Source organism: Gossypium hirsutum, chromosome D12, assembly GCF_007990345.1.
Source record: "Gossypium hirsutum isolate 1008001.06 chromosome D12, Gossypium_hirsutum_v2.1, whole genome shotgun sequence".
NCBI classification, from domain to species: Eukaryota; Viridiplantae; Streptophyta; class Magnoliopsida; order Malvales; family Malvaceae; genus Gossypium; species Gossypium hirsutum.
This window is the reverse complement of record NC_053448.1, coordinates 42,107,297-42,119,727: the sequence shown is the minus strand read 5'-3', so window position 1 is coordinate 42,119,727 and position 12,431 is coordinate 42,107,297. Positions and strand designations below refer to the sequence as shown.

The 12,431-nt window shown below is 35.8% G+C and overlaps 2 protein-coding genes and 1 long non-coding RNA gene across 4 annotated transcripts; 2 read left to right on the top strand and 1 right to left on the bottom strand.

Moving 5' to 3' along the window:
- Window positions 1–333: 333 nt before the first annotated feature.
- On the top strand, window positions 334–2,437 carry LOC107945878 (uncharacterized). Its single transcript, XR_001696766.2, has 3 exons — window positions 334–603; window positions 1,662–1,739; window positions 2,206–2,437. It is a non-coding gene; the product is annotated as an uncharacterized lncRNA (long non-coding RNA).
- Window positions 2,438–7,603: 5,166 nt separating this feature from the next.
- Window positions 7,604–10,101, top strand: LOC107942833 (pentatricopeptide repeat-containing protein At4g01400, mitochondrial). 2 transcript variants are annotated; one of them, XM_041106741.1, is made up of 2 exons: window positions 7,604–9,111; window positions 9,670–10,101. In XM_041106741.1, the coding sequence occupies exon 1, from the start codon at window positions 7,652–7,654 to the stop codon at window positions 9,026–9,028; it is 1,377 nt and encodes a 458-aa protein (XP_040962675.1). In that variant the 5' UTR covers window positions 7,604–7,651; the 3' UTR covers window positions 9,029–9,111; window positions 9,670–10,101. The 2 variants fall into 2 exon arrangements, with proteins under 2 accessions (XP_040962675.1, XP_016732047.2); XM_016876558.2 differs by having other exon boundaries at window positions 7,612–9,111; window positions 9,656–10,101.
- On the bottom strand, window positions 10,030–12,285 carry LOC107945879 (pyruvate dehydrogenase E1 component subunit alpha-3, chloroplastic). The gene is made up of 3 exons (XM_016880031.2): window positions 11,702–12,285; window positions 10,810–11,590; window positions 10,030–10,582 (listed from the first exon to the last, which is right to left on the bottom strand). The coding sequence occupies exons 1-3, from the start codon at window positions 12,128–12,130 to the stop codon at window positions 10,305–10,307; spliced, it is 1,488 nt and encodes a 495-aa protein (XP_016735520.2). The 5' UTR covers window positions 12,131–12,285; the 3' UTR covers window positions 10,030–10,304.
- Window positions 12,286–12,431: the final 146 nt, after the last annotated feature.

Here is a 12,431-nt window from a genome sequence, read left to right as displayed (position 1 = left end):
GCATCCGACCACCGTCCACGGCGGAGGCGCGGCAAAGCCATGGCAGTCTTCTTTCGCTGGATTATGTGCTTCGGCCAGAGGGAGAATGGAGAGATTTTCCATTTTTTTTGAAAACAAGGGCTAAATGATTTTTTTGTCAAAAAAATTAACTTATATAGGTCCCCCAAAACGACGTCGTTTTGGGACGACCCGATTACCCGACCCATTAACCCCTAGGATTCACTTGTTTTTTAATGGAAGGGCTAATTGCGCCTTTAGCCCTTCTGCTTTTTTATTGTTTTTAATTACCGGTCTGTTTGATTGATGTAAAATGTTTTTCGGAAAACATTTTCTGAAATTTCCGGTGTTTGTTTTGTGTAAAATGAATTCCAATAGGAAAACATTTTACAAACACGGGTAAAATCCAAAGCTTTTTTTTTTGGAAATTGTCTTACCCATTTCTCTACCGTAAGACATTTTCCTTTTCCTTTTCTCTTCTAAGCAAATTTTCTTCCACATCTTCATCTTCGTTCATCACCTCCCCTCACCATCTCCATCCGTCATCTCCGTCGACCGTCAGCCTTACTTCTATTTTGAAGAAACCTTCATCTCTGTCATCAACAGGTATTTTTTCTATTAATTTTCACTGATTTGATTTCTAGATCGGGTCTGGTTCTATTTTTTTCTTGATTTTTAGATCAGTTCATCTGTTTCTAAAAGAGAACTTGAAGACATGAGATGGGAAATACTGCTTGAAATTGGTATGGGAAATACTGCTTGAAAATTACCCAAACAAACATTTAAGTGGCAAATATGGAGCCTAGGTGAGGAATCAAGCCTGTAGGGATTTCTTATTGGTTGCTCCTTACAGTTAGTCCGAAAGCAAGAGAGAAATATCAATTCTATTGACATGGTTACTGCTCTATTTCTTGCCAACTGGAATAGCAACCCTTTTAGAAAGAAAGAAAAAACCGATGAAATGTTAATGCATATTGGATATTCATGAATATTGATTAACTACTGTAGATATAATGGTGCATAATGGTATTTGTTTCTGTAAATTACTAATTTGCTTCAATTTGTTTCGGTGTTAAATTGTGTACTTGTTATTCGTCTGAAGGTGTCTTGATTCTTTCTCTATTTATGAAGTTTACTTGTACAAGAGATGTCTGAAAATGCGTAGAACTAGAAGAAAAAAAACAAAAATCAGAAACAACGTTGTTACTTCCTGTCATAATGAATCTTTTATCAGTTGAACTGGTTTACTTCCAGTCACTGAATCCCACCTTTTCTAACCGGTCCCAACTGATTCTTTTTCATCACTCACCAAAACAACCAAAGAGTAACGAGGAAAAAGAAACCCAACCCCCAAGAATTTAGTCAATTACCAGCAATAAGAAAAATTACTAGAGCACTACATCTAGGATGAGCTATGCAGATCCAGGGGCTAACAATTAAATACTCATTCATGTTTAAATCAAACACCTCACAATAATAATGTTCACGATTCATAGTCTCTTCATGTCAAAAAATTTAATCGAAACAAAAGTAAAATTCAAAGTAAAGCTTCTGTTATCTCATCTTTTAGTTTTTTGATGAAACCTTTTCCTTGGTTTAATATTATGTCAATTGGGTGAAAGGTTTATCATTTGGATAATCTTCTGCATATATTGTGCTTTCAGCCTGAACTTTTGTATATTGTATCGACTGTTATTGGATTCTTGGCTGCTCACTGTGTATGGAATGGAGATGTCAAACCGGTTTGTTCTCCACCCTTGTTTGATTCTCTCTAGCATTATTTGCTTGGCTTGGAATTTTTAATTCAATTTCTTTTGCGATTGGCTTTTTACATAAAATTCTATATAGGAGATGGATCCTTGTTAAAATTTGTTTGTTACATTGTCCCGTTTTCCAAGGACTAGCAACAAGTAGGATTTTGCATTTGAGAATCGGGTTTAATGCTTATGAAATGAACCATGTCCAAGTCTTTGTAAAAAGTAAGAAAATGGACTCAATTCCCATGGAGGTACAGGAGGACCTTATGCTTGACACAAACAAAAACCTGGAGAATGTTGGATTAATTGTGTTCCTAAATAATGATTATAGTTTGGTTATGGTATATGATAAATTTCACTATTCAGCTTTGAATATAATCAATGAAATGATTATGGTCTGTATTTGTATTTGGATTATAATATGGTTAATAGGAGCTAACTTGATGTGCAGCTATTGGAGTTTGACGAGTTGAAGACTGCGGTTACGTCTGAAGATGGTAGTGATGACAAATCCAGCAAGAAGGTTGAATGAGTTAGAAGCAGAAACCCTTACACTGAAACCATTTTATTTTAGCTGTGAGAAGGATATAGTGTTCACTTTTAGTACTACTAATTATGTATTTGGATAATATTATTAATTTCTAGTACTCATTGTGGTTTCAAAGCAATTTATAATTATTCAATACTTGTTTTTTAACACAATTACAAATAATTTATTTGATATTAGTTTTTTTCAATTTAACGATTAATATTGTAGCTTAATAATTGAGTATTATTATAAATAAATCATTGCAATATATGTAAAAACAATTTAAAATATAAAAAATTATTAATATATATTAATATATGTAAAAACAACTTTTTCGGAAAATATTTTTAGGAAATCTACTAAACAGCAGAAAATATTTTACACAGATTCAATCAAACACCAGAAAATATTTTCCAGTAAATCATTTTACAGAAAAGTAAAACATTTTCTAGAAATTATTTTACGGAAAACATTTTAATGGCAATCAAACAGACCCTAAGTTTCTTTCATTTTTAATTTTTGCCCTATGATTTATTTTAGCTTTTAAATTGGTCCACCTTGAAGCTGTGCGTTTTGGAAGGTGGGGATTATTGCCCATTTTGGTCCCTCCTTGTTATTCGCACATTCTACTTGGTCCTTGTCCTTTTATTTATTTCTGATTTGCCCCAAACTTCTGTTTTCAAACTCAATTTAGCCCCCTTTTTTATTTTTGCTATTTTATTATTAAATTAATTAATTTAATATTATTATTACTATTATTATTTTCCTTTTTATTTATTTACTTGTTATTGTTATCATATTATTAAATTAATTAATTTTGCATTATTATTTCTATTATATTTCTTTTTACATTTATTTACCTAATATTTTAAATACATTTATCCTATTTTATCATATTATATTTATTTATTCAAATTCTTTTATATGATTACAAACGTTAGATTATTCATTATTTTTATTATCATTCATATTATTCTCATTATTATTAGTATTATTATTTTTAAAACCCTTGTATATCCCATTTATTCATTAGGTTGTTTACTGTTTTTTTTTTTAGTTTGTTTGTTATCTTTCTTTTATCTGTAATCAGCTTGTTTGTTTTGTTAATTCATTATCGTCTTTCCTGCTGTTTTTTAACGCATTTATGTTGTTACGCATATTATCATCGTGATTTATTTTCACAACAAATTTGTGATACATTAATTTTACTCGATACATAAATTATGATTTTAAAATAAGTAATACTTCGTATTTTGAGATTCGAAAGGTCGTACCCTAACTTATAGGGTTTTGATTTTCTTGATAAATCCAAATAAATGAACATTTTTAAAAAAACTAATTTTAAATAATCTCGGGAATCAAAAAAATCGTGTTCTAACTTACGGAATATGATTTCTTTCTAAAACCGAGATAATCGAATATCTTTCAAATAAGTAAATTTTTCGGCATTTATTCTCGTATCGGGAATTTAAGACATTGTGTCCTAACTTACGGGACGTAATTCTCTTTCTCGATTAACGTGGAATATGTCCCCTTTCTTGAAAAATTTTCAATATTTTAACAAAGGATCTTATTTTAAATCTCTTCAAGATTTTTAATTCTCGGCACTAAAAAAACACGAAGTAATTAACTAGGTACCAATTTTGGGCATTACGAGGGTGCTAATCCTTCCTCCTGCATAGCCGACTCCCGAACCCGTCTTTCTGAATTTCGTGGACCAAAATCGTTGTTTTAATAAATCAAACCGTTTATTAAAAATAACCATTTTTCAAGGTGACCCTATCCTACCTCGTCAAAAAGGGATTGGTGGTGACTCCCATGTTCGTTTTCATTTTCAAAATCAAAGTCGACCCCTTTTACAAAAAAATAGTTTCGACACGGTGGGTATATGACTTTTACAATATGTAGCATAATTTACAATAGTGAAATTCATAGCCCAACTAATAGGTAAATAATATCCACTCATCGACATTATATGATAGGTGAAAAGTAAATATGGTTACGATTCATTTGTCTTTGTGATAAATAACTTGATTATTATTTGATAGTAATTGACTTTTCATGGAAAAAATTTAATGGTTACCATGAGTTAAAATCGGATCATATTGAGAGAACCAAGTTATTTAAAAGAGTTTTAAAGATATCCTATGAGGGTAACACAATTATGACTAGGTCATTGGACGAGCACTTATTAAGTAAGTTTCATAATGATATGTAATTAAAGAGACTTCAATCAGGGTTCTATAGTGGAATGACTTTGTGACTAAATAAGTTTATAATTAATAGGTAAAAAATTGAAACTTAATTATAAATTATTTGAATCCTAATTATATATGTTTAATTGGTCATTCCGGTAGTTTATTGAAACTAGAATTGAATTGCATGTAAAACCAAATGAATAGAAATGAATGGAAATGATGAAGTTAGAGAAATGAGTTGCATTCACAAATGAATGTGTTTTCTCACTAAGTATAGAAATGACTTGAGAATTAATTTAAAATTTTTAAATTATTATTTAATTAATTATAAATAATTGAAGTTCAAAAGTGGAAGTTAATTAATCATTATGAATCTGTTGAATATGAAAATTGAATATATTTCTTTATAAATTTGGCCCAAATGGTTGTCGTCACCATAGAACATGTGCTGCCATTATCGGCCTTCAGAGACCGCACCTAACGCCTTAGCAACTTCTCTACTGTCACCTCATTTATATCCATTGGGGTTATAACCCTCCAAACAATATAAGAAAACATTTCTTACGGTTATGACATCTTTAATAACTAAGGAACTGCCAACGTGGAGCCTTCTCAACTGGGCCTCACCTCCATCTGTCCTAATAGTTCGTTGGAAGGAGCACACATCCCCACTCGGAGCGAACCATTTTGTAGGAAATCCAAACCCATCTGCGAGCTTGCATTTCACACTGATATACTTCCCCCAGTTCAACTAAAGGTTGGGACATCCGTTCGCAATTATGGTTGGACCTTTTTCGCGAAGAGAGAAGTAATGAAAACCCACTGAATTCACTCAGTTTTGGGCCTTTAATAGATACAAACTCTGGAAAACTATGAGCTGTGGTATTTCATTACAATGGCAATAGTCAATAAAGTAAGCCATCGCGATCCACCACGAAAATCCACAAAGTTGACTAGGGGCAATCTGGTAATCATCAAGGAGATGACAGAAGAGCAAGTTCAAAGGTAAGTGAAACCCAACTTCCAAGGCGTGGAGGGAGAACAAGAAACTGCAATCGTTGGTGTCACTGAGCCTGTGCAAATTCTCAAGAATAGAGAATTTGTAGGCAAAATTGGGAATCTCGATTCCTCGCGCATGTAAGGCCTAATACGTATCTTCGTATTTTGTAGTGCATGGGACAAAGTTAACTTTGACAAGGGTTTTGGAAGCACGCTCCCATGGTGGGCAACGCGGAACTAATTGACCATGAGTTCCTCTCATTCTCGATATGTTTTCGACGCAAAAAGAAGAAGAAAAGAATAGAGGAAATTTAAAACCTAAAACGAGAAGTAACTAAGATTTACCTTGAGGAAAAGCTTCGACTGGTTCCAGTTACAAAAAATTTAAGAGCGTGAGTTTTAGGGTTTCAGAAAACCCCCTTTTAAAGAAGCCTCTTCCCTCCACATTCTGACGGTTCAAATAAATGAAGGACACCAATGGTCAGATACACACAAGCACAATCCGTCCCTACACGTGGCGAAGTTGACATAAGGTCACAATAGACGTTGCGTATTCTATAGGCTGTAATAAACACGAAGTGATGGCCCTAAGGAGCGCCACTTTATAACCCTCCTTAGGCCCACTAGGGGGGACTAGATTGTCATACAGAAATAGTCACCGACCCAAGACCCAGATATGCTTCAGGAGTTAGGGGAGCTTGCAATAGCGGCTCGCAGGAGTTGAATAGAGCTCGCGGTATTAACTCGCAGTAGTCAAAGGGAGTTTGCGGTCCCAACTCACATACACCCAAAGAGTTCGCATGGAGGGAACTGCGGACTCCAACATGCGACTTGGAACGATACACATGTCTAACATGCACGAGGCCTGCTCAAAGTGTTAGTCTTATGAATAGTGGGGTTAAGTCATGAACAGTTGAGTCAAATTATGAATAGTGATAATATGTATAAATACCCAAATGTTTCTTTTAATGAGACACACAGAAAATTACTCAACATGCATAATTAAAATTTTATTATTACCAAATATTGTTGGTTGGTTTTCAACACCTCAAAATATTAATCCTCCTCCTCTAAGCAAAACTATCTTTAAACAAATTTGCTAACTCTATTGACAAATAGTTTTTTTTAACTCCCTTAACAAATAGACTTTTTTCTTCTTTTAGCTAACAAATTGTTTTTCACGTCAAAGCTTAACAAGCATTGACTTCCCAAAGAATTGGGGTTTTTAAACACCTCTGCTTGTGGTAGGTCCGGGATTCTCGACCTTTAGTCATGTTGGACGGTAAGGGAGTAAAGAATTTTACTGTCTCAAAAGCCCAAATTGGCATGTCGATTGTCAATTTGGCCTTCTTAGGCAACAAAAATTCTTTGCTACATCTACACCGAATTGCTAGCCATGAGAACCCAAAATCAGCATATCGGTTGCTGAATTTGGGGTTTTGAAGATTCCCCATATCTATTTCTGATGCAATTAGTGCAACTGTTACTACTATAAATTGTTAACCATCATATCGATTTGGGGTTTCCATGCACAGTTCATATGATTTAAGTAAAAAATTTATATTATTTCAGTAATTAATTATTTTTAATATTAATCCGGAAAAATAATCCTTGATTCCACGATTGAATTAAAATCTAAAATTGAATTTCAAATATATTAAGAGTAGTGGGACAGGAATCATAGATAAACCTTTTTATTTTTCGTTTTCTTATGTTAAGTGTAGACCTGTTCATGGGCCGGGCCGACGACCCACCCGAAATATGGGAAGGTTCGGGTAAAAATATAGGCCCGAAATATGGGCTTGGACAAAAAAACGAGGCCCGTTTAAAAAACGGGCCGGGCCTCAGGCACCAATTTTTTAGCCCGAGCCCGGCCCGGCCCGGCCTGAATATAATAAATATATTTTTTTATTTTTATTTTTTAATTTTAAAATACTTTTAAAATAAATTTTTTTTATTTTTTTATTTTTAAAATAATTTTTTAATGTTTATTTTAAAAATAGGCCGGGCCGAGACGGACTCGGGCTTATGATATTTTTCCGGGCCGGGCCTGGGCAAAATTTCAGGCCCATATAGGCGGGCCGAAAATTTTTTCCCATGACAGGTCTAGTTAAGTGTATGTATTGAGCTGGTATCAATGGTCTCGCTGACAAAAACCAAACAACTAAACAATGCTTCAATGTTTCTTACGTTCCTCCAAAACTGTAACAACTGTTCCTCGTTCACTCACCTCCCTCATATACCCTTCATTCCTCTTGTTCTACTCCTCATCTCCGAATCCACCGCCCAATCAGCGGCAACCGTCGCCGTCGCCAATAGCTTCCCCTACGCGAGTCCTGAAACTGATATCCGCCCAGTCCGACCCTCTCCTCGCTAAAGAAATCTTTGATATCGCCACCACCCAACCCGGTTTTCGTCACTCTTACTCTTCCTTCCTCGTCCTCATTCTCAAACTCGGCCGTTCCAAGCACTTCTCTCTTGTCGACGACCTTCTCGTTCGTCTCAAATCCGATCAATATCGGGTAACCCCGACTCTCTTTTCTTACCTGATCAAAATCTACGCCGAAGCTGATTTACCCGAGAAAGCTCTCAGTGTGTTCTACAAAATGCTTGAATTCAACGTTAAGCCTTTACCCAGACACTTAAATCGTATCCTCGAGCTGCTTGTTTCTCATCGTAACTTCATCATGCCTGCTTTCGACCTTTTCAAGACTGCCCATAAATACGGTGTTTTCCCCAATACCAAATCTTACAACATTTTGATGGGTGCTTTTTGTTTGAACGGGGATTTGAGTATTGCGTACAAACTGTTCAACAAAATGTTTGAAAGAGACGTTATGCCTGATGTCGAGTCTTATAGGATATTAATGCAAGGGCTATGCAGGAAGAGTCAAGTGAATAGAGCTGTAGATTTGTTAGAAGATATGTTGAATAAAGGATTCGAACCGGATTCATTGAGTTATTCTACTTTGTTGAATAGTTTGTGTAGGAAGAAGAAGCTTAGAGAAGCTTATAAGCTTCTTTGTAGAATGAAAGTTAAAGGGTGTAACCCTGACATTGTGCATTATAATACTGTTATATTGGGTTTTTGTAGAGAAGGAAGAGCTATGGATGCTGTTAAGGTTCTTGAGGATATGCCTTCAAATGGGTGTTTGCCTAATTTGGTTTCTTATAGGACTTTGGTTGGAGGGTTATGTGATCAAGGGATGTTTGATGAGGCTAAAAAGTATATGGAGGAAATGTTGTCAAAAGGGTTTTCGCCACATTTTTCGGTTTCTCATGCTTTAATCAAAGGGTTTTGCAGTGTTGGTAAGATTGATGCAGCTACTGAAGTGCTAGGGGAAATGCTTGAGCTCCGGGTAGTACCACATACGGATACTTGGGGAACGATAGTTCCTACAATCTGTGAAGATTATGAAACAGAGAAAATGGAGGAGATTTTAGAAGAGGTTATGAAGGTAGAAATTAAAAGAGACACAAGAATAGTAGAGGCAGGCATTGGATTGGAGAATTACTTGATTAGGAAAATAAGAAATAGATCAAAGTGACATTGTATATTACTACAGATAATGCAGATTTCATTGGCTATATATGTTCCCTGGTGTCCTGGATTGTTGAGGTGTTAATCCAGGTATGTGTCTGTCTGTTTTTCAGTATTTTCTTAGCACAATGTTTAAGTAAGATTGAGCTCTTGTTAGGATGATTTGTTTCCAAGGACGGGAACATAAGCACCTAGTTATATTTTTGGTTAGTATTTTGAGCAAACTTGTTGAAGCAATTCAAAACCATTGGATATAGCAATTATAAAGGGTGAATGTACCTGGCAGTTCTGTTTATATAAGATCAAATTAGTTCCTCTACTATTAAATGAATCAAATTAGTTCCTGTATTATTAAAAAGAATTAAATAAGACCAAATTTCGATAGAATTGACAAATATCATTTAAAAAATGTCATTTAGTCCTTGTATTAGTAACGGTTGAAATTTTTTAAATATTAAATGTTTACTTTGTTGCACTTTAACTTTATTTTATTCTTTTTAATATTCAAGGGATTAGATTAATACATTTAATAATAGAGGACTCATTTGATCCAAATCCTATAATAGAGACTTGACATGTACTTTCACCAATATAAAGACATTTTATTGCTTCTGGTGGCTTGATATTGGTATAGTGTGGTGATTGCAGGTAATTTGGATGATTGGGTGTCTGCCTCCCCACCCTTTAAAGGGAGGCTGCTGATGCAGAGATGCCATCTACTTTCTGATATTTGGAGCCACATAAAAGCCATCATAAAGAAAAGCTTCAATGGCTGCAAGCTGTTTGTTTCAATAAAGGTTCACTTTATTACAGTCTTGAAGAAGTGTTTCCATGGTCCACCGGCCTTTTTGCCGGGTATCAAGGTGGTTGGTGGCAGTTGCAAAGCGTTTCTTCGAGCAATTTTATTTGTAAAATCATTACCTATTTGCAATTGAAAATTGGGCCTAATTCATTCTGGTGTTGCAATTGAAAATGGTCCCAACTTGCAAAATGTATACAAGAAAAATATGAAGACCATCAAACTATGAGCATGGCAGGAAATAGAGCCTACCAAGCTTTGGGGTTTGCCATTCAAAGCAATTTATCCAAAATAACAAATGGAAAGTATGTCACGAACCCAAAATTTCATATGGATAGGCAACCTAAAGGACACAATACTTGGTACACAATAAACACTAAAATCAAGTGAACGCGTGACTGCTACCACAAACTAAACATATGTGACCATGAAATAATAAATAAGTTGACAAAAATAGTTTTGATCAACCTCCTATTTTGAAAGCTTAGACCTGAGCAGTGCCTTCAGTGAACTTTGGGTCCTCACATCTATATTGGCCATCAGGTCCGATTCCAAAACCTTTTGGATCTGCAAATACATTTTCGAGCAGCTGGCTTCGAGGAGGAACAGGGCTTTCGTCTGCAAACTCCACGGCTTCCTCTACCACCTCATCAATCTTTTTATCTATAGCCTTCAAGTCTGCTTCACTGGCCAGACTGTTCTCAATGAGGTATTTTTTCAGTGCTGTGATGGGATCTCTGGCAGCATAGTGAGCTTTCTCAGCTGCCAAACAAGAACCAAGAAATTGAATCATTTTATCTTTCAGTCCCCACACTTTAATTTCAAGCATAATATAACAAACATATTTCCATGGAACACAGAGTTAATCAGTTCAACTTTAAGACTATTTTAGGACTAGCACAAAACACATGGATGCAACTTGTTCTTGTTTTGTCAATGTAACAATAGCCCTAGCAATAACAAATAAGCAAAGATGATGAAAGGCTTACCAGGGTCACGAAGCTCATCAGGGTCAGCCAATGAATGTCCTCTAAACCTATATGTCTCACATTCCACCAATGTTGGACCTTCTCCTCTCCTAGCTCTGCCAATTGCTTCCTTAGCCACTTCCCTCACTTTCAATACATCCATCCCATTCACATGAACACCCGGCATCCCGAACGCCGGTCCTTTCTTATAAATCTGAGGATCAGAAGTAGCCCTCAAATGAGACATCCCAATAGCCCACAAATTGTTCTCAACAACAAACACGATGGGCAATTTCCACAACGCTGCCATATTCAAACACTCAAAGAACTGTCCATTGTTACAAGTCCCATCCCCGAAAAATGCCAAAGTGACGTGATCGCAATCCGCTTCTTTCAAAACCTCCCTCTTATACTTGGATGTAAAAGCCGCACCGGTGGCAACAGGGATCCCTTCACCAATAAAAGCGAACCCGCCGAGCACATTGTGCTCCCTCGAGAACATATGCATCGATCCACCTTGGCCACGGCAGCAGCCGGTGGTCTTACCGAAGAGCTCACTCATGACAGCACGTGCAGAGACGCCTTTGCTTAAGGCGTGCACGTGATCACGGTAAGTACTGACGACGGAATCTTGCTGCTTTAAGAGCTTAATGAAACCAGTTGAAATAGCTTCTTGGCCATTGTAAAGATGAACGAAACCAAACATTTTGCCTCTGTAATACATCTGAGCACACATATCTTCAAACGCTCTTCCTAATACCATATCTTCGTATAATTCCAACCCTTCCTCTTTTGTAATTAACTAAAATTTAAAAAAAGAAAAAAAATTTAAACATAAAATAAATAAATAAATAAACCCACAGATTTGGTATGAAAGAGATTAACATAAAGAAAGTAAAAATGGGGTTGTTACCAGATTGAGGGTAGATTTGGATTTGTTTTCCTTGACGACATCGGAGACGGCGACGACGGTCCCAGATCGACGGCGAATATTCAAATTGGAAGAAGAACTGAGGCGGATGAGTTTGCGGGTAGATCCGAGGAAGGGTGAGGCGGTAGTGGGGATTGTAAGAGGGTTGTTTTGAGAAGTGGTGTTGAGAGGGAATGGTTGGGCGGCAAACTTGGAAGGTGAGAAAGCTGTAGCCATTTTCTTCCTAGTGGGGAGGGAAGAAGGAAAAGGAGAGAAAATGGGAGGTGAAGAAGGAAGAGAAAGTGGGGAGTAGAATATAAAAGAGAGGAAAGAAACAATAGGGGCGGAGAAAACAAGGGGAAAGGGCGTGGGAATGGTCGCAGAGAGCGTTGGAAGGATGTTGGTATTTAGGTGATGATGACTTAATGACATACATTAATTGTAAACACACCCAAAAAATTCAATAATAGATTTTTGTTGCTTATATTTTCTTGTTTTAGGGAGGTTTTGGCTGTTAACCATATGGTTTGCTATGGGAAAATTTGGGTTTGGTAAAATTAGGTTTTGATTTGGTCTACTATCTTTCCAATTGCGTCCCTTTGTACGTAGACAAATAGAATCCTTCGGATTTTAAAATTTTAATTTTAATTTAATTTTTTGATTAATTTTATGTTTGAATTCTTTCGAGTTAAAATTTTGATTCCAAATTATTTAGAAGTCCAACCATTTTAAA